This window comes from Balaenoptera physalus, assembly GCF_965194825.1.
Source record: "Balaenoptera physalus genome assembly, chromosome: 11".
NCBI classification, from domain to species: Eukaryota; Metazoa; Chordata; class Mammalia; order Artiodactyla; family Balaenopteridae; genus Balaenoptera; species Balaenoptera physalus.
Genome location: NC_138896.1, coordinates 23,308,879 through 23,332,252, shown reverse-complemented (window position 1 = coordinate 23,332,252; position 23,374 = coordinate 23,308,879). Strand labels below are relative to the sequence as shown.

General features: G+C 49.8%; 2 protein-coding genes across 8 annotated transcripts; both read right to left on the bottom strand.

Annotated features, from left to right (window-relative positions):
- Positions 1-758: 758 nt before the first annotated feature.
- On the bottom strand, positions 759-13,818 carry ABCF1 (ATP binding cassette subfamily F member 1). Of its 3 annotated transcripts, none has more exons than XM_082415329.1 (25): positions 13,676-13,818; positions 9,926-9,972; positions 9,628-9,726; positions 9,342-9,471; positions 9,154-9,191; positions 8,959-9,069; positions 8,212-8,286; positions 8,017-8,130; positions 6,961-7,065; positions 6,570-6,692; positions 6,091-6,191; positions 5,908-5,993; positions 5,453-5,592; positions 5,219-5,367; positions 4,837-4,920; positions 4,512-4,636; positions 4,209-4,321; positions 3,914-4,085; positions 3,737-3,811; positions 3,584-3,654; positions 2,325-2,357; positions 2,072-2,240; positions 1,808-1,872; positions 1,641-1,713; positions 759-1,495 (listed from the first exon to the last, which is right to left on the bottom strand). In XM_082415329.1, the coding sequence occupies exons 1-25, from the start codon at positions 13,746-13,748 to the stop codon at positions 1,329-1,331; spliced, it is 2,538 nt and encodes an 845-aa protein (XP_082271455.1). In that variant the 5' UTR covers positions 13,749-13,818; the 3' UTR covers positions 759-1,328. The 3 variants fall into 3 exon arrangements, with proteins under 3 accessions (XP_082271455.1, XP_082271456.1, XP_082271457.1); XM_082415330.1 differs by having other exon boundaries at positions 9,342-9,468; XM_082415331.1 differs by lacking the exon at positions 8,212-8,286.
- Positions 13,819-17,356: 3,538 nt separating this feature from the next.
- Positions 17,357-23,331, bottom strand: PRR3 (proline rich 3). 5 transcript variants are annotated; one of them, XM_082415507.1, is made up of 5 exons: positions 23,030-23,331; positions 22,415-22,543; positions 21,605-21,667; positions 18,926-19,216; positions 17,357-18,641 (listed from the first exon to the last, which is right to left on the bottom strand). In XM_082415507.1, exons 2-5 carry the CDS (start codon positions 22,518-22,520, stop codon positions 18,535-18,537), a joined length of 567 nt encoding a protein of 188 aa, XP_082271633.1. In that variant the 5' UTR covers positions 22,521-22,543; positions 23,030-23,331; the 3' UTR covers positions 17,357-18,534. The 5 variants fall into 5 exon arrangements, with proteins under 5 accessions (XP_082271633.1, XP_082271629.1, XP_082271631.1 ...); XM_082415503.1 differs by having other exon boundaries at positions 22,415-22,661; positions 23,030-23,261; XM_082415505.1 differs by having other exon boundaries at positions 23,114-23,212.
- Between the last annotated feature and the right edge of the window lie 43 nt (positions 23,332-23,374).

The window sequence follows — 23,374 nt, the reverse complement described above, 5'->3', positions numbered from 1 at the left end:
GAGCCACAACTACTGAGCCCATGTGCCACAACTACTGAGGCCCACGCACCTAGAGCCCGTGCTCCACAACAAGAGAAGCCACCGCAATGAGAAGCCCGCGCATCACAACGAAGAATAGCCCCCACTCGCCGCAACTAGTGAAAGCCTGTGCGCAGCAACAAAGACCCAACGCAGCCAACAATAAATTAATAAATAAATTTTTAAAAAAGAATCCTTACTATTTCAAGGTCCACCCTCAAGTCATCCCGCCAAATAACCAAGTTCTGGATAATCTTTCTCTTCTATGAGCTCAAGACAACTTAGAATCTAGAGCACCACACATTTGGCAATTAATCGTATCACGCTATACACTCATGTCTTATTTTCTAAGTCTTCTCTATCCAGACTATTCATGAAGGCAGACCTTGTCTCTTCCCTTTTTGCATACCGCACGGTGCTGTACATGTTGGCTGATTTAGTAACGTCTGGGAGGATCAGCTCTCTGGTCCCTGATACCAGGGCGGAGCTTGGATAGTGAGAAACCCGAGTGTCCTAGTTGGAAGGGATGACTCACTTTCCCTTGTCCTTGTCGGAAGGGCTGTGGGAAGGGAGGGAGGCCCCTCAAACAGTGAGCTCCATCTAAAGTGCAGTAAGACTGCAAGTCAGACCCACGTGTACTGGTGGGGAAGAGAGGGTACTAACCGCTGCTAGTAAACCGAACAAAGCAAATCAAGAGTAAGAACAGTTCCAGCTCCCACGAAATCTCCAAACAGTGACAGGGCGGTGCAACTCCTTTCCTTTATTTCTTCCCCTTGTAAAGGGTGATTCGAGTTCAGCAGCATTCATTTCCTGCCCCCAAGTCCCCAACCAGACTAGAGACTGCAGGCACCAAATCCTGGGTGACAGCACAGGCCTCAGAACTCTCCTCCAGCTCTGAGCTGCACCAGCTGTTTGTACCAGTTAGGCCAGCATTAAATCCACCAGAAAAAAGCAGCACCACTCACAGAACAGGGCAGCAGCTGGGCCTGAAGCTTTGAGGCGGACCAGACGCAGGTTTCTGAGTGAGGACAGAGTCTCAGACAACTGGCCACACGAGCTTGGCTGGATGGAACCCCATAACAAAGCTCACCTCTGCTTGTACAGAGGGATTTCAAGGACAAGGCCAGCTCAGTTATCTGAAGAGAGCAATCAGACAAGTCTTTCAGAGAAGAGGAAGCAATCAAAGCGGTAACCTGGTCACATCAAGACCATGCTCCGCCTTCATGTACCCGAGTAGCTGCTGCGCCAGCTGCAGACCAGAGCAGGCTTCCGAGTGGAGAGGAGACGAGGGGATGTCCAGGAAGGAAAGCTCACTCTCGGGGCCGGTTGACCACGACTTCACCCAGGGCCTCCAACACCTCCCGCTTGTAGTCTTCGAAGTCACCATCGATCTGGCTAACGCTCTGCTCCTCCACCACCCACAGCTGGCAGTTGGTTTCTGTGATAAGTCGGGCATCATGGCTGACGACGATCACAGCTTTGAAGAAAGATGGCGAGAACGGAGGGCAGGGAGGAAGGAGGAAGAGGGGAATCAGAACCTGAGAGGAGGGCGCCCAGCCGAAAGACACCACAGCCCCGTCCCCAAGGCGGGGAGGAGGAGGGCGCGCCCTGAGCTGACTCACCACCCTTGTATTCGTTGATGGCCTCCCCAAGAGCGTCGATAGACTCAATGTCCAGGTTATTGGTGGGCTCGTCCTATGGGGGAGGAGGCATCCCGTGACTGAGAGTTACGACTCCTACCTTTCCTTTCTGTCACCCTTAACCCAGCCCTGAAGTCCAGCTCACTCACCAAGATGAGGACATCAGGCTCCCGACAGGCCAGCTCTGCAAACACAACTCGGGCTTTCTGCCCACCTGTAGCAAAGGGAAAGGAGATCCACCGCACCTTTCACCACCTGACATTTCTCCAGGTAAACCCTGAATGTGTGTGTGTGTGTGCACGTGCGCACGCAGTGAGGTCCCCCAAGTCCCAGTTCCTCTTTCCTCCTGCCTCTAGGGACAGTCTGCAGGTATGAAGGCTAAGGACGGGGACACCTGCCCTGGCCCCTGGTACCAGAGAGTTTGCAGATCTGTATGGTGTGGGCGTGACTCTCCAGGCCGAAGCGGCCCAGGCACTTGCGGGCATCCTGGTAGGGCAGGTTGAAGCCCTGCTGCAAGTACTCGGTGGGCGTCTCCTCCATGTGCAGCTGCTCTGCGTACTGCTGGTTGAAGAAGCCAATTTTCTGCCCGAGAGGAGAGGGAGGTGGTCGGTCAAAGTCATACTTCCTCTGTCGGCCTCTTACTCCCTGATTCCCAAAGCCACTTACCAGCCGGTGGTTCTTCCTCATTTCCCCACGAGTCTGCAAGGAAAAAGCAAGGGGGGAGCTAAGGGGAAGGGGAAAGGAGCTGCAGCTCCACACCCCAACTTTTCTGAAGGGGAGCTAAACACCAGAACCGGGCTGGGAACAAGCCAGTGTGAGAAAGGGGACACGGGCGTGCTCCTGAACGTGACCAAGGCAGGCCCAGGAAATCAGAAGCAAGAAGAGAATCAAGGAGGGGGAGACAAAAAGCAGAGATTCAGAACCAGGAGCAGACTGACCACAAGTAAAGGACCCCCATCCCCAACCCCGCCTTCCAGCAAGATGTTTTCAGGGTTCCACCTCAGATGGGGATTAAGAGACAGTTTGTGGGAGGATCTAGAACACCTTTCTGAAGATCTACTCTCTGTGGGTATGAGGCAATGGGCCCTCTCAACACTTTCTTGGAGGGCGGACAGATGGCTACAACCCACCTAAGCACTACATAACGCCGCAAAAGTCCCCAAAGCAATTCTAGGGAATTTATCCTAAGGAAAACTAAATGCATGAACAGGTATAATAAGACTATTTACTATAATTTTGTCCTTTAGTGAAAAATCAGAAATAATCTAAACGACTGACATCAAATAAACTATGGCAGATCCATACGAAATGAATGCACACATAGGATTACTGGCATGGAAAAACGCTTGATGTACATTATCTGGAAAAAGCTGGTTACAGAACAATTCACACGATAGGCCACTTTCGTTAAAAAAAAATTATATGCACGCTTGTAAAGGAAAAAAGGGGAAAGCAATCCATCAAAATTAATACAGGTGACCTCTAGAATTTTCTCTGGCTTATGCAATTTTTCTTTTTTTTTTTCAGCTGCGCCACGCAGCTTGAGGGATCTTAGTTCACCGACCAGAGATTGAACCCGGGCCCATGGCAGTGAAAGCTCCGAGTCCTTACCACTGGACCGCCAGGGAATTCCCTGGCTTGTGCAATTTCTAACCTCTCTACAATGGGCATGTATTTCTTGCATAACTGAAACACATGGCAGGGGGCAGAGGGGGAGGCGCGTGCCCCTAGCCTGGCCCCACTTCTCCTGGCTCTTCTCCCCGCCTGATCTAAACTGTCCTCCTCTACAGCACCTCTCAAGGAAACACACCATCCATGACAAGTTCTGTATTTAACTCTCCACGGCACAGAGCCGCTGGGGCACAGCCGTGAGCTCACGCCTCGCTCGCTCGTCGCCGTCCCCCCTTCCCGGCTCCCGGACTCACCGGCGTCAGCCTGCCTGTCAGCAGCAGCAGCAGGGTGCTCTTCCCCACACCGTTAGGGCCCACGATGCAGACTGCCAGAAGGAAGACAGAGGTCAAAGAGGCGAGGTCCCCAGAAACTCTCCCCGGGGCTCGTGAGCCTCCCCGCCAACTCACTCCTTGAGTCCATGTCAATGCCAAAATCCAGATTCTTAAAGAGTGGTTTCTGCCCCTCATAGCCAAACGTCACACCTGAGAGGCCAGGAAAAGAAGCACTTTATTTTCTCTTCAGAGTCCCCCGAGGGTGCCCCGAATGTCCTGGTGTGGAGGGAAGGCAGGGCCGCGGCCGCTCACCGTGCAGGCCCAGCACCGGAGGGCTGAGCGGCGGCGGGTCGGGGAATGTGAAGCGCACGGTGTACTCCCTGGGGCGCTTCAGGAGCTCGGGGGCCTCCTGTGACTCCTCATCCTGGTTCTTCCTCCGGCACTTCTGCTGCTTTCGAGTCAGGGCTTCCCTTGTTTGCTTTTCCTGGGGAAGAAGGGGAAAGGGAGACATCCGCACCCTTCACAGAAGGCCTCGAAAGGCAGGCAGGGCCCGAGTCTTGCTCCTTCTCTTGAGAAGACCCCATCCCAGGAAGACCCAGGTGCTCACCGCCTGCTTGGTCGACTTGCCGCCCGCCTTTAACTCCTTCAGCTTTTTCTCCTGCTTCTCATACTGCTTCAGCAGTTCCTTCTGCTTCTGCTGGTACATCTTCTTGAAGGTCACTGGGGCAAGAGAGGGGAATGGGCATCGATGGTTGTCCCTCTCCCCAGCAGGACGGGGGAGGATGGGGGCAGGCGTCGTTGTCTAGAATTCTGAAAGACTCAGAATTATCACCACAACCCTACAGGCCCTCCTTCCCAGGCCTTTCTCCAGGAACCACCCCTTTCCTTGCCCCCAAACGATCCTCCTTACTGTAATTGCCCCTGTAGTAATGGAGCCGCTGGGCATCAAGATGGATGATATCGGTACAGACGTCATCCAGGAAGCCCTGGTCATGGGAGACGATGAGCAGCGTCTTCCGCCAGCCTTGGAGGTAGCTGGGTTTTAGAGAAGTGTGGAAATGTCACAATGGCCAGGTTAGGGTGGAGTCAGGGGAAGCAGACAGAGCATGGGGGGCAGGGAGTGAAAGAGCGGGGGCTGGAGTGCGAGCTGTCAAGGGCAGAGTGGAGACCAGCTAGAGGAAATGAGGGCAGAATGCGAACCAACGATGCAAAGGCTGTAATCAAGGGCTACTCACTTATTGAGCCAGATGACAGCGTTGAGGTCCAGGTGGTTGGTGGGCTCATCCAACATCAGCAGTGTGGGCTCCATGAATAGCGCCCTAGAGGGCAGGGCAGCAGAATGCAGAGTCAGGGGGAAGACGACCCTTGCTCAGAGAACCCAGAGAAGCCTCTGGTAAGTGGAGCCTGAGACCATGAACACTCCTTCCCAATCTCTCCTTAGACAGTTCCCAGGCAGGAGACACAGAGACAGAATACACCCCCAGGTAGGGAGAAAAGACCCCGAGTCTGACAAGGCAGACAGTAAGGGAGAGAGAAGATGGCCTTAGAAGAACTGGAAGAAGGGAAAGAGCCCTGGTGGACGGAGGCTGGAAGGGAGGGTGGTGAGGTGGGTCCCACCTGGCCAGGGAGACGCGCATGCGCCAGCCCCCCGAGAACTTCTGTGTGGGCCGATTCTGCATCTCAGGGTCAAAGCCCAGACCGGCCAGGATCCGGCGGGCTTTGGCCTCTGCAGCTGCCGCCCCGGTAGCCCGCAATTCCTCATACACCTGGGAGGAGGGAGAAGAGGACACATGCTGCGAGGTCCCAGGAGCCCCCAGTCTTAGCCCGTGTCCCCTGCGCCATCTCCTCTACCTTCTCGAGCCTCTCGGCAGCCGCGTCATCGCCCTGCTCCAGCTGTCCCTGAAACTGCCGCTCCTCTTCCAACAGCTTCAAGCGCTTGGTGTCGGCTCGGAGAACAGCCTGCACGGCCGGCGTCTCATCGGCTACCACCTCTGGGGGCAGGGGAGAAGTCAGGGTGTCCCAAGGGCCAAGCCTCCTATTCCCTCTTCCCTGCAGCTCTGTTTCTGGTTTGCCTGACCCTGCCCAGCTCTTTGTACTTGTTCCAAATAAAATATTCTCCAGTCTCTCATCTCTTCTCCCCCTTCTTTAGCACCATTTCCCAGTGCCCAGTCTCCCCACATAACCCTTCCAACTCTACAACCACGGTTTCTTCTATTCTTGGTTGGCTCCTGTACCCCAGTGGCGGCCCCCCTCAGGCCCCTCGGTTTCACCTCCCCACCAAGCCCCTCTCCCACCAGCGGCCTCACCCTGCTCACAGAGCAGCACGTCGATGTTGGGAGGGATGCTCAGGGCTCGGTTGGCGATGTGCTTGAGGAGAGTGGTCTTGCCCTTGCTGGGGGATGAGAGCTTTTAGGACCAGGCCGCCTCAGAGAAGTCTCTTCTCCTTCCAGCCCCGCCCCTCTCATAGCTCCAGCCCCTCCTCTCCTCACCCATTGGGTCCCACCAGCCCATAGCGGCGGCTGGCGACAATGTACAGGTCTGCGTTGACAAACAGCTCCTTGCCGTGGGCGGAGATGCTGAACTTCTCCAGCTGCAGTTGTCAGGGAAGGAGCGAGCACATGAGAACTCTCCCTTCCAGACAGCAGCTGCAGCTTTCTCTCTGCAGGGAAGTCCCCTCTTCTCACCACACCGGCCCCTTCCCCAACCACTGCCTCTAATCGGAGTCTCCAAATCCTAAGCGCGGCCAGCCTGTCCCGCCTTGCTTCCCTCCAAGGGTGGACCCTTATGCTGGTTCTTCTATCTTCTCACTCAAGTTGGCAGAACTCAAGGTGTAGAGCATGGCTCCAAGCTTTCTTCCCAATGGACTTCCCATTCATACCCACTTCCTCGGTTGCCGTGGCCACTCAGGGGAAGGTGAGAAGTGGCATGTCCCTGGGTGAGCTGGTAGAGGGGCCCCCTCAGATCTTACCTTGATGTCAGATGCATTTTCTAACATGGCCTGGCGGGAAGACACCTCTGCTTGCGACACGGAAAAGTCATTTTCAGCAGCATTGGCTGCTTTTAATGAAGCCACCTGGCGCTCATACTCCATCTGAGAAGGAAGGAAAAATCACATTTGAGGCTATTGCCTGCCACTTTCCCATCACCACAATACAGCCCCATGTCACCAGACACCGAGACAAGGCTCACAGAGCGCTATTATTTCCTTACTCCAACTGTTCTACTTGACATAGCACCCAAAGCGCTCCTTCTTGTCCCCTAATTCACATGTCCCCACTTGAAGCGTTAAGGAAAAAAAAAAAAAAAAAAAAAAAAATCAGATTCTCCCACCTTTGACCACCAAGAACCCAAGGTTTTACCTGTTTCTTCAGTTTCTTCTTTTCCTTCTTGCTAAGGTGAGCGTAGGGATCATCAGCCTTGGACTCCCCTTCTTCCTCCTCCTCCTCTCCTTCTTCCTCTGAGCCCTGTGAGAACCAGGGGATGGTAAAAACAAGGGACCCCTTCTAGAACTCAGACTTCACATCACGTACCCCCAGTTCCACAGTCAGCTCTGTCTCTCTCCACCAGGGTCCTGAAATACACTGGTGGATCTGCTCCCATTCTCATACCCGCCCTGCTCTCCTTGCAGCCCTGTATCCATTTTTGCCACCAGAAATGGTATGAGTATTTATGTATGAAATGTAATAATGTATGTGCACCTGTAACTATGTACTGTAACTATGTAACTGCCAATACAGTGTAATTGAGGGTTATATGAGGTTCTTTTTCTCATGTATCAGTGGCCTACACATTAACATGCAGGGAAAAGGTCTGGAAGCCCTAGCATACAGTCACTGAGAAATCCAGCAAAATCAGAACTAGCAAGTGCTAACGGTACGAGGGAGCTCAGAGATCACTAGATCACACAGATGAGAAAACTGAGACCCAAGGAGATGGAAAAATGTACTCAAGGTCACACAGTGAGTGGCAAGAGCCAGAACTCAGACTGACTGAGGCTAAGGCCCACATCATTTCCTCTCTGGATCAGGAGTTGCCAATGATGGCCCTTGAGCTAAGAACGGTTTTTACATTTTCAAGGAATTTTTCCAAAAATAGAAAAGAAGAAGAATATGCATCAGAGATTGCATATGGCCTACAAAGCCAAAAATATTTATTATGTGTCCCTTTATAGAAGTTTGCCTGGGACTTGCCTGGTGGTCCAGTGGTTAGGACTCCATGGTTTCAGTGCCATGGGCCCGGGTTCAATCCCTGGTTGGGGAACTAAGATCCCGCAAGCCGCATGGCAGGGACAAAAAAAAAAAAGTTTGCCATCTCCTGCTCTGGAGAGTAAGAGCACCCCCAGATCCTGCCCCCTGCCCAAGGGCCACAGAGTCCTAGTCCCTCAGCCCACCTTCCCCCAAAACCAAAATACAAACCTGCTCTGCCTTCTTGGCCTTCTCCTTCCCTTGCTTGGGTGGGTCCTCTTCTTTTGTTATTTCCTCTTCATCCTCCTCCTCTTCATTGTCCAGAGCAGCAAATTTATTTTGAGGCTACCAGGGAAAAGACAGCAAGTTTGATGAAATGCTCTAATTCCTGAGACCCAGCCCCTCCTCCTGCCTATACTCCCTCACCTTGGCTTTCCCCTTTGACCTCTCCTCCTTTCCCTTTTTGCCCTTGAGCCCTGGCTGTTGTTCCTGAGATACAGCCTGGAGAAGACACACACAGACACACACAAATTAATTTGCTATATTGTAGCTTAACAAGAGTTTCTAGGGAGTCTAGGAGTAGCAGTTAACTATACTGAGTCTGCCAGGGAGAAAATGAGACCCAGAAAAACCCTAGTCTCCGGCTGGATAAAGATAGTGAAGAGGCGACTAGAGAATATCAGCAAAGCTAAGGGACTGTGAGTCAGGCAAGTGAGCCACGTGGGTGAGATGGCCCTAGCAATGGAGGGCTTCCTCAAGAGGACAAATCTCGAGAAGAGGTAATGGATGTGGGCTTAGTGAAGGTGTTCTAGGAAGAGGGAAGAGAAGGCATAAAGAACAAAGGTTTCAACACACAGTCAAGCTGGATGCCAAGATGTGATCAGGCTAATCTGAAAGGTATACATGGAGAAGTCCCAAGTAACCCTGCAGAGGGGTCCAAGTGGAAGGGCAAAGACCCGAAGGCCTTTGTTTTATATTTTGAGTTTGAAAGCAACAGGATCACTGTAAATTTCCGAGTGATGAAGAGTATTTTAAAAAGCTGACTTTGACAGTGTAAGCAAGACTGGCCTAGAAGAGCTAGCTGAAAAGCAGGAAAAGCAGCCAGGAAATTACCACACTGTGGCCAGAGGTGCTACACGGGGTGGGAGTGACTGGCAGAGCCACCACTATCACCTTATTGATCCGATTTTTCTCTGGCTTGGCTGGCTTAGGAGGATGTTTTTCTTCCTCCTCCTCTTCTTCCTCACTCTGATCCTGAATCAGGGCTGCAAAAACATTACCACCCTGGAGAATGAAAGGGCCAGAGAAGTCAGCGGGATGGTCAAGGCTGCACCCCTGGGGTCTCTGTCTACCACACAGATGGCTTACCTTGGTTTTCTTCCCTCCTCGGGGTACTGGGGCAGGTACTGAAATGACAAGGGGAGAAGGTGAGACAGGAAAGGAGAATTACAATGTCCTGCTCCTTAATCTAATCCAGCTCCAAAAGCAAGGAATGAGGCTCCTGACTCTTCATGACTAAAGGGTTCCAGGTACCCATTTCCCCTCGGGACATTTACCCTCCTCCTCCTCATCACTGGCCGGCACTGAGAGCTTCTTAAGACGCTCCATGAGCTCCTTCTCCTCTCCGTCATCATCCACATCCTTTTTCCGACGGCTTTTTCGAGTGTCTCGCTTCTTTTTTTGCTGCTGAAAGACAAACAGTGAGAGAATGAAGCCCAGGCCGCTGCTGTATCTCTGCTCCAGAGAGAGCTCCCCGTCAGCTGAGTGACCCAGTGCGGGCTGCAGAGGGGCTGGCGGACCCATGGAGGCCTCCATGTAGCGGTGGGGCCTGGACACCTGTACCTGCTGCTGCTGCTGCTGCTGCTGTTGCTGCTCCTTCTCCTTGAGCACTTTCTTTTCTTCCCCAGCCTGTCTGTCTTCTACTGCCAGCTCTTCGAAGAACTATAACGGGAGTTAAGATCTAGGTAAACATGGCTCAGAAACCAACCAAGCCCTTCACCACCACACACGAGCCCAGGGACCTTCCACTCCATCCCACCTTGCTCCCTCTCCTGACAAGACCTCGTCCCCTCCCTTGGGCCCCCACTGCCTTCAAAGGGCCACCTTCTGCTCGGAAACACCCACAGTCCTCTCTCCTCACCGTCTTTTTGGTCTTCCTGTCCTTCTTCCCTTTCTTCACCACTTTGTCTAGAAGGTTAAGCAGACATTCTGAATGATGATTTGCAAATTCCAAAGCACCCTGATCTCTCCTGCCAAGCTCTCAGTGGTCCCCACCCTATTTACTGTTTTTCTAGCTCAACTACCGCTCCCTAGACATTGGCACTGTCCCACAAGACAGACAATGGTGGCTGGTCTAGGCTAGCAGTGGGAGGCAGAGAAGGAGAATTCACAGAGTGATGGCAGAGGTGAGAAGTAAGAGTATTCAGAGATGACTCCAATGTTTTTAGCTGGCAAAATTAGCTGGGCTATTGGTACCATTGATTAACGCAGGATATACTGGAAGAGAAGGACCCCTCTCCCCACCCCTACCACCCATGGGGGAGAAAGGTAGGACAAAAATATGAATTCAGTTAGGGATATGTCAGTTTTGGAACCTGCAGGCCATGGAAACAGAGCCATCTGGTAAGTCAACAGACACCTGGGTCTATGCCGCACCTGCTCCACTCGCATTTCTAGCACAAATCACGCTTGTTGTACTTAATTGGGCATCGGTCCTTCATCCTAGAGAGCAACCTGAGAGACTGCTTAACTTGTGTTCCCAGGGAGCAAAGTGGGAAGTCGATAAAAGTTTACTGACTGAACAAATTCCGATTTCTCCTTTCTGTCCATCCCCATTTCCCTGAAGGCAGGGGACTAGGTCTAACTCCCTCCCACATCAGACTGGGAGGCAGCCAGCAGCCTCGTGATTTCTCTCCACGCCCAGCCCTATCCACTATCACATTCGTCTCCCAACCATCCCATCCACCCACTGCTACCCAATTCTATCCAAAAGCACTCCTGCAATCACTTAGGTTTTTCTTCCCCAAAAAACCCCAAAACAAAGGCTTTCTGCTATCTACCACATTGAGTATTCTCAGACCAGATTTCCACCTAGTCCATAGTAATCATTTATTCAGATACTGAGCATCTACAGTGTCAAAAACTAGAGATAATAAAGGACAATCCCTATAACTTAGGGCCTCACAGACTAAAAGGGCGCATCCTATCTTGTCTATCTCTGTTTCCCTATCCATACCCGTGTTCTGGACACTGGCTTCTCCTCGCTCCTTGGTTAACTCCCAGGCATGCTTGTGCCTGTCTTTGCTTAATCTGTGACCTCCATCCTGAACACATTTCAAAATCTGATCCCCTATTGGGTGACTAGCGTGATGGAACTGAAAAGATGTGCAGGAGAAAGTAATGAAAGGTTTTATAAGCTATTCCAAGGAGTCTAATCCTAAAGCCATTAAGAAGGAGGACTCACTGCAGTACACGAGAAGGAATGACATGATCAGCGCACCCTGACAACACTGAGAAGTGACTCAGACACTAATGTATCTCCAAGGACTAACACAACCACACCTCCCGACCGTCGGGAGAGAAGCCTGTGCACAGGTTCAAGCGTGAGAAAGTATTATCAGCAAGGAACAGGAAAAGGCTAAGTGTGGCTAAAGCTATGCTATATCCTCCACGTCTCCCCCTCTAACGGCTCCTCCCCTTAGTAAGTACATCACTGAAGTGGCTCCTAATTTCAAAGCCAAGTAAAGCACTTTCCGTAACCTTACAATCTCCTCCCCCAATTACTGTTTCTACCCTTGTCTTCACTGAGTCTCAAAAGTGCAGTCCACACTAGCTCCACCTGCTCATCTCCCGTTCCTTTTTGAACATACTGCAACCTGATTCAGCTGTCATCTTCTAATGAATACTACTTTTCTCAAAGTTGTCACTGCCCCCTTAGTTGTTCAACCCGAAAAGGTTTCTTTGTAGTCCTTATTTTGCTTGATTACTTGGCAACATTCCATGCTACCGACCTCCTCATCCTTTTAATTCTCCTTTCCTGTTGCTACTTAGCGTCAGGGATCCTGCTGCTGCTGGTCTGCCTCTAGTTTCTCTGGCTGCTCGCCTTTCTCGGTCTCATCTCCTCAGCCTCCTTCTCTACCTTACTTCCCTTAATTGTTGAGGTTCTTTTGGGTTCCCACCTTCTACGTCTTTTCGTTTCAATCTGCATACACTCTCTAGGGGATGCCCCGTACAACTACACTCACCTGTGTCCTTACTCCTAGTCTAGAGCTCTCTCCACAGCCACCGAACAAACTCTCTCCTTGCCATCTCCTCTTAAAATTCCCCAGAAATCTCCAACTCAGCATTCAAAAGCTGACCTTACCTCTTCCCACTCCCCACTCCACAGCCCACTACTGCTTTCAGTGAATAGCCTACTAACCGCTGCATTATTCAAGTGAGTGTCAGCCTTAATTCTTCTCCCTTGATTTAGCTGGTTCCCAGTTCTAGTCAAGGCCCTGGCTTACTCTCTTACCACTTCTCACCTGGATCATTACCAGAGCCTCCTAAATGGTCTCCCTCTCTCCAACCATTCCTTATGCACTTCAATGGGTCCTCCTTCTTAATGTTTTTAGGACTAAGTTCCTTGGAGTACTGTATAAAGCCTTTCATTATCTGTCTCCCGCACGTCTTTCCAACCCCATCACACTAGTCACACAATACTGGGAACCAGCCAGGCTCAACTACATCTCTACCTCTGCACTAACTGCACCCTCTGCTTACTTAGGATGTTCTTCCCCTTGCTAACTCACACTGATCCTTCAAGAACGAACTCGGCTATCACATATTCCTGGGAGGCTTTGCTGACACTCCCGCCCTATCTGATAGATGTTGCCCCTCTCTATGCTAGTCCCATAGCATTCTCAAGACATTCATCACACTCTGTCAGCCTCTGCCTGATTAATGCTCTGTCCCCTCCACTACACTTGCCCCTTCTCGATAGGCAAGGCTTATCTTTCATCCCTACACCTCCAGTTCTTCTGCACAGCACCAGGTACAAAGTAGGCATCCAATAAATGCCTGTAAAGTTAGTCACTGTATACCTACTATAATTATTTGTGTCCATTTTATCTCCCTCTTGAAGTACCTTCAAGCCTGGTAGGATGTCTTCGTATTTTTTTCTCCCCTCCCCAAAGCACAGCATTTACACTGCATAATTAAAAACAGGTACTCAATAAACATCCGCTGCTTTTAAGTAAACCTTAATCCTCCATTCCAACACCCAGTATCTATGCTCTTGCTCCAGTTGAGTCAGAAAGATGTCTTACGAAAGAGCGCAAGGAGTCATCCTCTCTTAAGAAGCAGGTGGGATAATGGGTTCCACGGGTGAGAGTGTGAGTGTGAGAATGTGTATGTGTGTGTGTGTGTGTGTGTGTGTGTGTGTGTGTGCGCGCGCGCGCGAGAGAGAGAGAGAGAGAGAGAGAGAAAGTAAGAGAGAGAGAAAGTAAAAGAGAGAGAGAGACAGAGAGAGAGGGAGGAGGTCGAGGCACAGCTTGTATCAATATGTAAGTGCTGGACGTGGAATACCGTGTGGTGGGGAAGATGTCCAAAAGAGAAGAAAACAGGACTTTCTCAGTTTTCCCCATCTCTCCCTCGGTACCATACGCTCTTCCTCGTCTCTTTCCCAGTCTTACTGAAGTTCCTGCGTGACACCCCGGCACCTCTTCTTTCGCCGGCACCCCAAAAGCCCTCCTGCCAGGGCAAACTCTTCCCGGCCCCACTGAACGCATGCGCAGTAGCCCTCGCACGGCCCGGTCAATCTCGCGCCCCGTGACCCTCTCCTAAGACACGCACACACTTCTCTCTCTTCTTCTCTTTCCTATCTCCTTCCCTCCCTGCCTACCAGCCTCACCTGTGGGGCTCGTGGTCTCTCCGTCCCCGATCCACTCGGGCTCCGGCAGCTGCTGCTTGGGCCCCTTCGGCATCGCGGTGGCAGTTACTGCAATCTTGGCGGCGCCGGGTGCTATTTCCGGTTCCGGCAGCTTGGGGCCCGGAACCAGGCGGGCTCTCTACGCCTGCGCTGTCGACCCCGCCCCCGGACAGCCCACAAGCGCGCCGCGCGTTCATCTCCCGGGAACGCTTGCGGCGCGGGTCCTCCCGCTCGGGTCGCGACAGCAAGTTTATGACGGTTGGGGAACCCCAACCCAGTGACTCCGCGACGCCGCGTGACTAACGACTGAACATAATAATTTCCGACTAGTATGAAAGAGTGAAGTCATCTTTTGTCTTTTCTTTTTTTAAGAAACTGAGTGCTACCTTGTACCAGCCCCTTATGTCTGGTTAGGAGCAGAAAGGCGCAGTCCACCGACTTAGGAAGAGGCCTTGTCGGTCAAGTGTTGAGATGTGTCACAAAATCCCGAGGTGTAGAGGTGTAAACGAGGAGGAACTCTAGCCTAACAAACAGAAATCACGGTGCGGTGGAGCTTCAGTTCACCTTTTTTTTTTGGTAACAGCTTTTCTGAGGTGTAATTGAGTTACCATAAACTGCATATACAGTAGACAGCCAATAAACTGCAAAGTGTACACTTTGATAAGTTTTGACATGTACACACCTGTTAACTCACCACCACAATCAATGTTTGGGTCACTTCTTTTTTGTGTGTGTGTGACTCTTGGATTCATTGGAACTTCCTGACTTTTTTTTTTAGTAAATGTATTTATTTGTTTGTTTTTACTTTTGGCTGTGTTGGGTCGTCGTTTCGGTGTGCGGGCGTCTCATTGCAGTGGCTTCTCTTGTTGCAGAGCATGTGGGCTCTAGGCGCACGGGCTTAGTTGCTCCGCGGCATGTGGGATCTTACCGGATCAGGGATCGAACCTGTGTCCCCTGCATTGGCAGGTGGATTCTTAACCGCTGCGCCACCAGGGAAGTCCGGCCTTGGTGTTTTTAAGAGCTGGGCTGGCCCTCACATCTAGGCCATAGTGCTTGCTCTCACATTGAACATAACCTCAGAACACCCATGCCAGACAAGGCCAATCTGTGACTGTGAGGAAGTAAGACAGAGTCTATAATCTTGTGTAAGTGCAGACAAAAACAAGGTTACTATGCAAACCATAAATTCTAAACAGGTCCCTCTCAGCTAAAATGAGTAGTGGCTGCTTTTTTGCCAATTACAGCTTCAGCCATGTTTCATTTCTCCCCCCCCAGAGGAGACTCCGTTATCTGTGGGTTCCACATATTCGGATTCAACCAACCTAGGATCAAAATATTAGGGGAAAAAAGAAATTCCAGGAAATTCCAAAAAGCAAATCTAAGTTTGCTGCATACCAGCTACTACTTACATAGCATTTACATTGTATTTATAACTATTTACATGGCATTTACATTGTATTCAGTATTATAAGTCATCTAGAGATGACAAAGTATAGGAGGGGATGTGTGCAGGTTATACGCAGATATTATGCCATCTTATACAAGGGACTTGAGCATCCTTGGATTTTGGCACATGAGGGGGTCCTGGAACCAATTCCCCATAGATACCGAGGGATGACTATTAAAATGTGAAATCATAGAATTGCTCCCACTTCCTGGGAGCACTCAATCTAGATTCCCCACTTCCTTGAATCTTCCCCCAAATCACCTAACACAAACCCTAATCCTGTCACTCCTAACCGTCTCTTAGTGAGATCTCTGCAGTTGATAAACCCAACTTTGTTTAACTAGAGGTGGTTCCTGTGTGGTCTTTGGTTGGAGGGCACTGACACTTTTACTGTCTTATTCTCTATTTCATGTCCAAATTCTAGCAGGGAGGCACTGGTAGAGGATGTTCATCCTCCTCTAATGTTTTTACCTGCTGAAGGGCCAAGAGTTTGCTTAGTACATGGCTGCCTGAATAAAGAGTACTTTTCAAGCCTCACTGGGGCCAAGGATTGGCCAAGTTATGGCCAGTGATGTGTAAGTTAAAGAGGGTATGTTAGCTTGGAGGTAATTTCCTCTGCCCTTCCTCTGTCCTGAGGCTTGGAGCATGGATAAGTGAGCTAGAGTTTCACTGCAGACTGTGAATAGGAGGGTCTGGCCCCAAGAATCATGGAGCTGAGGGCTGGGGGGAGCAGGGGTTCTGAATGCCTGAGGACCTTGTGGTGGCATGATTGTCACACATGCCTTGTACTACTTCTTGACTTGTGAGAGAAATAAACTTCTATCTTGCTTTAAGACTAATTTTGGTTTGTTACAACTGAACTTAAAACTCATAACTGGGCCATAATAGGTGCTTAATATTTAGAGTGAATGAATGTATCCACGCTCATAGCTTCAACCACTACCTATATGCAGGTAACTCAGATTTATGTCTCTACTTTTAATCTGAGTACCAAATCTGTATATCCAACTACTTACTTTATATCTCTCATTGGATGTCTTAAAAGGCAGCTCAGATGCAACCATTCCAAAAGCAAATTAGTGGCATTCTGCCTGTTTTCTTCTAATACCTTTTCAAACAGCATTTGGTTATGCGAGCCAGAATGACCCAACCCTGGGAAGCCTAAAATACTTTCATTTTGGTCTCTTTATTTCCAAATGGTCACGTTTCTTCCACTCTGCTACCCAAGTCTATACCAACACCGAGTGGTCTAGCTCCTTCTCCTTCTCCTCGCCTCTCATTCTCCCCATCTCCTCTTAGCAACACCTTTGCCTGGACTCTGCTCTCCCACCTCACCTCCTGCTTGTGCTCAGAGCTTGTCTCACCTGCCATCTCCCCAGACTCCGTTTATTACATGCTTCCCCACCATGCCTCGCTTTTTTTTTTAATATAAATGTATTTATTTTTTATTTATTTATCTTTCGCTGCATTGGGTCTTTGTTGCTGCGCGCGGGCTTTCTCTAGTTGCCGCGAGCTGGGGCTTCTCATTGTGGTGGCTTCTCGTTTCAGAGCACAGGCTCTAGGCGCGTAGGCTCACTAGTTGTGGCAGGCGGGCTCAGTAGTTGTGGCTCGCGGGCTCTAGAGTGCAGGCTCAGTATTTGTGGCGCACAGGCTTAGTTGCTCTGCAGCGTATGGGATCTTCACGGACCAGAGCTCGAACCCGTGTCCCCTGCATTGGCAGGCGGATTCTTAACCACTGTGCCACCAGGGAAGTCCCCGTCTCGCTTTTTCATAGCACTTCTGACAGGTACTTCATGCATACTGGTGACTTTTTCACTAACGTGTCTCCTCTTGTAAATTCATTGATTTCGGCTCTCCATTTTCTCTAGCGTCTAGTACATTGCCTGGCCCACACGCACGCTACAGATATTTGTTGAAAGACTGCTTTGTCATTACCACTCCATAAACCTCAAACCATAAATGCAGGTAAAATGTTTAAAAATTACTCCATGGATACCCGGCCTTTCCTTTCTCTCAACAAAACTTTACCCTTGAACAAAATGCAACCTGGTCGGGTTGATTCCCATAGGTTAATGGGACGCCACCGGTTTCCTCAGACTGGAAGAAACTTCTAGCAACACTGCATATGAACTAAATGAAGAATAAACTGACTCCAACAAGAACAGCCTCACCTGCACCTCCGGAGATGACTGGAACACAGGGATTAAAGAAAATGCTTGTTTCCGCTGCATTTATTACTAATATAAAAACATGTTAGAAAGAAAAAAAAATTCATTCTCAGTTCTCCAACGGCTCTCATCCCTTCCTCTTGCCCACACAACTCCTGACCCATTTCCCCAGGGCCAGTTCAAAACTGAACCTGTTCACTGCCGTTTTCACAGAAAACAACCAGTGCCAGGGATGCAGAGGAAGAAGGTTGGAAGAGGGCGACAGTACTGTCCAAGTTCCACCCACAGGTAGACCAGGTGGAGATTCACAGAATTCAAACGAAAGGGCTGGTGGCCTCACAATGACATAGTCTAACTAAAACGGGCTGGAGAGGAGATAGGGTAGAGGACGTCTCTCGGGCCTGTGTCAAACCCAGAGAAACCGATACCGGGAGAATGGGGAGGACCAGGCAGGCAGCCTTGTGGAAGTTTCACAGTTCTCCCACGTCGGGAGGTGGGGAAAGTCTAGAGGGCACCAACGGCCCCACACATTTTGGCAGAAAAACTCACTCTAGCGTTGGGAAGTCACAAAAATGCCATGGACACTGAGAAAGGCTATGAGGGGATGCACAGTCTCACAAAGCACAGTGTTCACAGACCATAGCGGTGGAGATCATGCTACTGACGCAGAAACTACAAAATCCAAAAGCAGGGAACGTGGCCTCTCAGGAGTGACTCTGCACCAGTCATCCCAACTTGACCCCGGGTCAGACAAGCTGGTGAGTGTCACAGAGCAGCTGACAACACTGGGGGAAGGGGGTGTCACATAAAAAGGACTTAAAACAAGCAGCGAGAAAGGAATGGTAGGAAACTGCTCCAGGGCTCTCAGGAATCCAGGGCGCTACCCGGGGCTGGGTGGACAGATGCACAAGAAACAGCACCAAAGAGGTTTCCTGTTCTGCAGTCAGCTGGCGAGGGGGAAGAGGATCCAGGAGGCAGTTGAATGGAGCAAAGATGGGGTCCCGGAGACGAGTCTCTGGAGGCTGCATCAGAAGGAAGAGTGCACACCGTGCACCAGTCACGGAACACAGCTCTGGACCCCGAGTGGGGGAGGTGGCGATGGAGCTGGGCATCACTGACTGAGGGCGGCAGGTGAACGGCCTCACGGTAGCCATCACAGGGCCACAGGGAAGTATATGGCAGCCAAGTCAGAGGGCTCCTTCCAGTCTGGATGGGAAGGCACAGTCTCACAGAGGAGGTCCATTTACGCCAGGGTGGTAGAAGGCACAGAGGTCCTCATATCGACAGTGGCCCTTTTTTGCAAAGTGTCGGCAGACGGGGCGGTCAGATTTGTCTGTGAACAAGCGAAAACCGGGCAGTTTAAAATGTGAGTAAGAAAGAAAACAAATGTAACAAAAAGCAGAGATAGAGAAGGCAGTCAGATTTCCTACTCACTACCATTTCCAGATATGATGGAATGGTAGTCTTTCTCCTGGGAGAAAAAACATTCAGGGCTACTCCTACTTCAAAAGGACAAAGGACAGCCCAAAGAAGAAGAGCCATGGGCATTCTGGACATGAGGCCACTTTGGGAGTGATGGGTGTTCAATGTGTGCAGGCATAAAAAAATGGACCTCACCTTCCATAACCTGGGGTCCATCCTTGGGTGGGCAGGTATTCTTGATAAGAGACCAGCTTTTGAGCCTTCGAGGATTTCTCTGCTCTTTGTGAAAGCCTCCCCTGGACGGACCCCCATGGCCTGGTCCAGGAAAAGGAGGCTCAGCATTGACCCCCCACCAACCACGACCATATGGGCCAGACCTGGGGCCTAGGCCTCCCCGAATTGGGCCTCTGCCCCGGGGAGGAGGTGGGAGACTCAGCAGTGGTGGGATCATTGGTCCCCTTGATCCCGGAGGACCTCTGTGAAGAGCTGAAGAGAGAGAGAGAGAGGGAGAGGGAGAGAGGGAGAGAGAGAGCAAGAGAGAGAGAAACATGGAAAGGTGATCAATGGCCAGCTTAATCCAGATAATGAAGCCCTGATTTTTTAAAAACTTTTTATTGAAGTACAATATACATACCAAAAAATACACAATTTTAAGTGCACAACTCAATCATCACCAAAGTAAACACACCTGTGTTTCCACTAACACAGGCTAGAGAAGGGATAGAGCCTTTTTAGCACTTCAGAAGCCCCACCCCCTTGTGCCCCTCCTCCCCCACTATCCCACCCTACTCCCCAAAAGTAACAACTATCCTGACTTCTAGCATCATAGGTTAGTTTTAGCCTGTTTTTGAACTTTGCATAAATGAAATCATACAGTCTGCATTCTTTTGTGTCTGGATCCTTTTGCTCAACATCATGTTTATGAGATTCATCCAGGTTGCCTGTAGCAGGAGTTCCTTCATTTTCATTGCAGTGTAGTATCCCATTGCATGCACATACAACAACTTATTTAGCCATTCTACTGTGGTGGATTCCAGTGTGGGGCTATAACGAAAAATGCTGCTATGAACATTTTTATACATGTCTTCGGTACACACATGGATTCATTTCTGTTGAGTGTATACGTAGCAGACGTATTACTGGGTCCTCAAGTGTATGTATACTCAAGTTTAAGGAAGTCAAACTTTTTTTTTTCCAAAGTGGTTGTACCAACTCACACTCCCACCAGCAGCTGTCCCATAGACAACCTGTTGTTCCTTGACAACACTTGGTAATATAGATCTTTTTCATTTTTGCCATTCTGGTGAGTGTGAAAAGCAGTGTTTTGTTTTGAAATTGTGGTTAAAACATTTAACAAAAAATTTGCCATCTTAGCTACCTCTAAGTGTACATCTCTGTAGTGTTAAGTAAATTCATCTTGTTGGAAACAGATCTCCAGAAATTTTTCATCTTGCAAAACTGAAAGTTTATAGCTACTCAACAACTCTCTTTTCCCCCTCCTCCACCCAGCTCCTGGCAACAACCATTCTAATTTCTGTTTCTATGAATTTAACTACTTTAGATACCTCAGATCAGTGGAAACATAGAGCAGTTTTTTTTGTGACTGGCTCATTTCATTTAGCATGGTCTCAAGGTTCATCCGTGCTGTAGCATGTTACAGGATTTTCTTCCTTTTGGGGGCTGGATCATATTTCATTATATGATTATACCACATTTTGTTTATCCATTCATCCATCAACAGACATTTGGGTGGCTCCATCTCTTGTCTACCGTGGACAGTGCTGCTATGAACATGGGTGTGCAAATCCCTCTTCAAGATCCTGCTTTCCATTCTTTTGGGTAAATACCCAGAAGTGGAATTGCTGGATCATACAGTAGTTCTATTTTTAATTTTTTGAGGAATCTCCATAATGTTTTCCATAGTGGTTGCACCACTTTACAATCCCACCAACAGTACACAAAGGGCTCAGTTTCAAACATATGTGTTTTTATCTTGCATTTATTTGATGACTAATGATGTTGAGTTCTTATTCATGTTTTTGGCTATCTAGAGATCGGTTTTTATCAGGTGGCTGTTCTGGTCTTTTGCCCATTTTTCTAACAGGTTGTCAGAGAGTTTTTATATATTCAAGATATGAGCTCTTTATTGGTTATATTTGTTGCAAGTATCTTCTACTCTGTGGCTTCCTATTAACTTCTTAATGGTGTGATTTGATTAACAGAAGTTCATATTTTCTAACATAGTTCAGTTTATCTTTCCTTTATGGTTAGTGTGTGTGTTTCTTGTCTGTTTAAAAGCTCTCATCTACTTTAAGCCCATGAAATACATTTGTTTTCTAGAATTATTTCTTTAGCCATGAATATCCAATTAATTCAGCATCATTTACTGAAAAGACCACTATGTCAGTTCCATCTTCATCAACAATGAAATGGCCACATATGTGTGGGCCTGTTATTGGACTCTTTATGCCGTTCTGTTGATTTATATGTCTATTGTTGGGCCAATACCACACTGTTACAACTACTACAGGTTTACAATAAGTCTTGATATTCAGAGTAAGCCCTTCCACTTCAAGATTATCTTTGCAGTCTCTCACCCTGATCCTCTGCATTTCCATACAATAATGTAGAATGTTTATTTCTACAAAAACACTGTAGGGATTGTAATTGGGAGTGCACTGAATCTATAGGTCAGTTTGGGAAGAAATGACATTTTTACAACATTGAGTTTTTCCAGGCTGTCAATACACATCTCTCCATTCATTTAAGTACAAAATTCCTGATCTTTTAATTGTAAGTCCTTTCTGGGTTTTAGTCCCTCCCTTGCTGCCTTCTCAGGACCTAATCAAAGGATCAGGGCCCCTTCCTCCTCACCTGACTTGGGGTCACCAGGCTTTCCATTGGCCATGGGGGGAGGGCCCAGAAGGCTGGGTGGTCCTAAGAGCAGACATGAAAACATGGTCATCAGAATGAACTAAAAAACTGATGATCCTGTTCTTATATGTTTTTCTTCTATTATTCATTTCTTAATCTAACCAGCAAAGCCAGGTATGTTCTCAGCAGTGTTATGAGTTCTCACCCCATCTATTTCCAAAGCGTTTTCAGGATTTGCAAAGTGGAGACTCAGCCAAGTCAAGGGGGATAATGAGGGAAGGATACCTACAAACTTTCTCTTTCCCTTACATTGTTGCTACCCTAAAGATCCCAAGTGATTTCAGAGGTAATCCAACTACTCTTTCACTGCTGGCCAGTCAGATAGCTCTCCCCCCCACCCCACCTCCGAGTAGTTTACAGAAGTCTGCACTTCCACCTTCCCCGTGAACGTCTGGTCACAAATTGTCATCCCAGTCACCGCAACCTACAACCTCTCTAGGGCCCCTCTCCCCTGTCGTTTTGCGGCTGCGCACACAAGCTCTTTATCTTCTCCCCTGCCTTCTTTAGAAAGGTTTAGTGGCTGGTTTGAAGTTGAGGGTTCAAATAAGAGAACTCATTTAGTGTTCCATCCCAGCCAGGCCTCCCCCAGCCCCAGCCCCAGCCCCAGCCCCAGCCCCAGCCCCAGCCCCAGCCCCAGCGCGTGCGCCCTTCCTCCTTCCGTTGGAGCCCCCTCCCCCGCACCTTTTCAGCCCCCAACCCCTCGCCTCGGCCGGCTGACAGGCATGTGCACACAACTCCCGGGCTCCTCACCGATGGGACTCCCATCTTCCTCATCTCCAGTCTCTTCCCGCTCTGGCAGTGGGGGCTGCTGCTGCGGCTGCTGCTGCTGATGATTCTGCTTCTTTCGTTTCGGCATCGTGGTTGCGGCAATGGCTGCAGCTGGATTTGGAGGGCAGTGAGGAAGGGGCACGCTGAGATTCTGTTTCCGCTTCCGGGGGGGCAGTGGACAGTGAGGCTGAGGCTCCCGCCATTTCACTTCCGGAAGGCTGCGGGGAAACTTTGGGTGGCTGTTCTCAGATCAGCCGCCTCCCTCGGTCTCTGCCAGGCATGGCAGCAATCTCAAACCTTTCCTTTGCTGCGTTTCTATAAACGCTTTGGAAAAAGTTTTTCGCTCCTCCCCTCGCTGAAAAAACCCTACAGCCGGCTCCTCATAGTGTGCCATAGAGTCGACAGGCTCTGGCCAGAAGGCCTGAGAAAAGACGGCTGTCGCACCCTAAGATCGCCACATCCGGTCCCCGGTTTCTATGGTAACAGCTGCAGGCACAACTTCGTGCCCTATGACCTCCCTCCAAAAATCCTTGTTCCACCTGGGTTTCCCTCCTCGGCCGCGCGCTTGCACTTAGGATCTGTAAACCTGCTGCTTACCATCGTTCCCACGAGGAATTTGGGTCCCAGCAGGGCGGTGCCCAGGGCTCTCCAGACCACCACTCGCCCCTGAAGACCTCTCACCCTGTCCCCAGTGTAGCCCATCAACTTGGCTTCCTTCCCGGGACGCACAGTCGCGACTTTCCTCTAAGGTCCAGCCGGAGGATTGGTAGCTTCTGCTCGTCCACGCCCCTTTATCCCACAGGTGGTAGGACCCGCCCTCCGCTCCACCGCCCCCTCCAGGTGAGTGGTAGCTTCTCCCCGGCTCGCAAGGTAGTGATGACACGCGTCCCCCCTCCTCCAAACGCGATTTGGTAGCGTCCGTGACGAAGTTAGCCCGACCCT

Excerpts from the sequence above, each read along its gene's own strand:
- ABCF1 (XM_082415329.1), bottom strand. The coding sequence starts at position 13,748 with ATGCCGAAGGGGCCCAAGCAGCAGCTGCCGGAGCCCGAGTGGATCGGG. Across the intron at positions 5,994-6,090 it reads GGGCTGGTGGGACCCAATGG|CAAGGGCAAGACCACTCTCC; the intron begins GTGAGGAGAGGA and ends CTCATCCCCCAG. Across the intron at positions 1,714-1,807 it reads AGCCTGATGTCCTCATCTTG|GACGAGCCCACCAATAACCT; the intron begins GTGAGTGAGCTG and ends CCTCCCCCATAG.
- PRR3 (XM_082415503.1), bottom strand. The coding sequence starts at position 23,134 with ATGGGCTACACTGGGGACAGGGTGAGAGGTCTTCAGGGGCGAGTGGTG. Across the intron at positions 22,662-23,029 it reads AATTCCTCGTGGGAACGATG|TTTCCCCGCAGCCTTCCGGA; the intron begins GTAAGCAGCAGG and ends AGCCACCCAAAG. Across the intron at positions 18,642-18,925 it reads TGGACCCCAGGTTATGGAAG|ACAAATCTGACCGCCCCGTC; the intron begins GTGAGGTCCATT and ends GCTTGTTCACAG.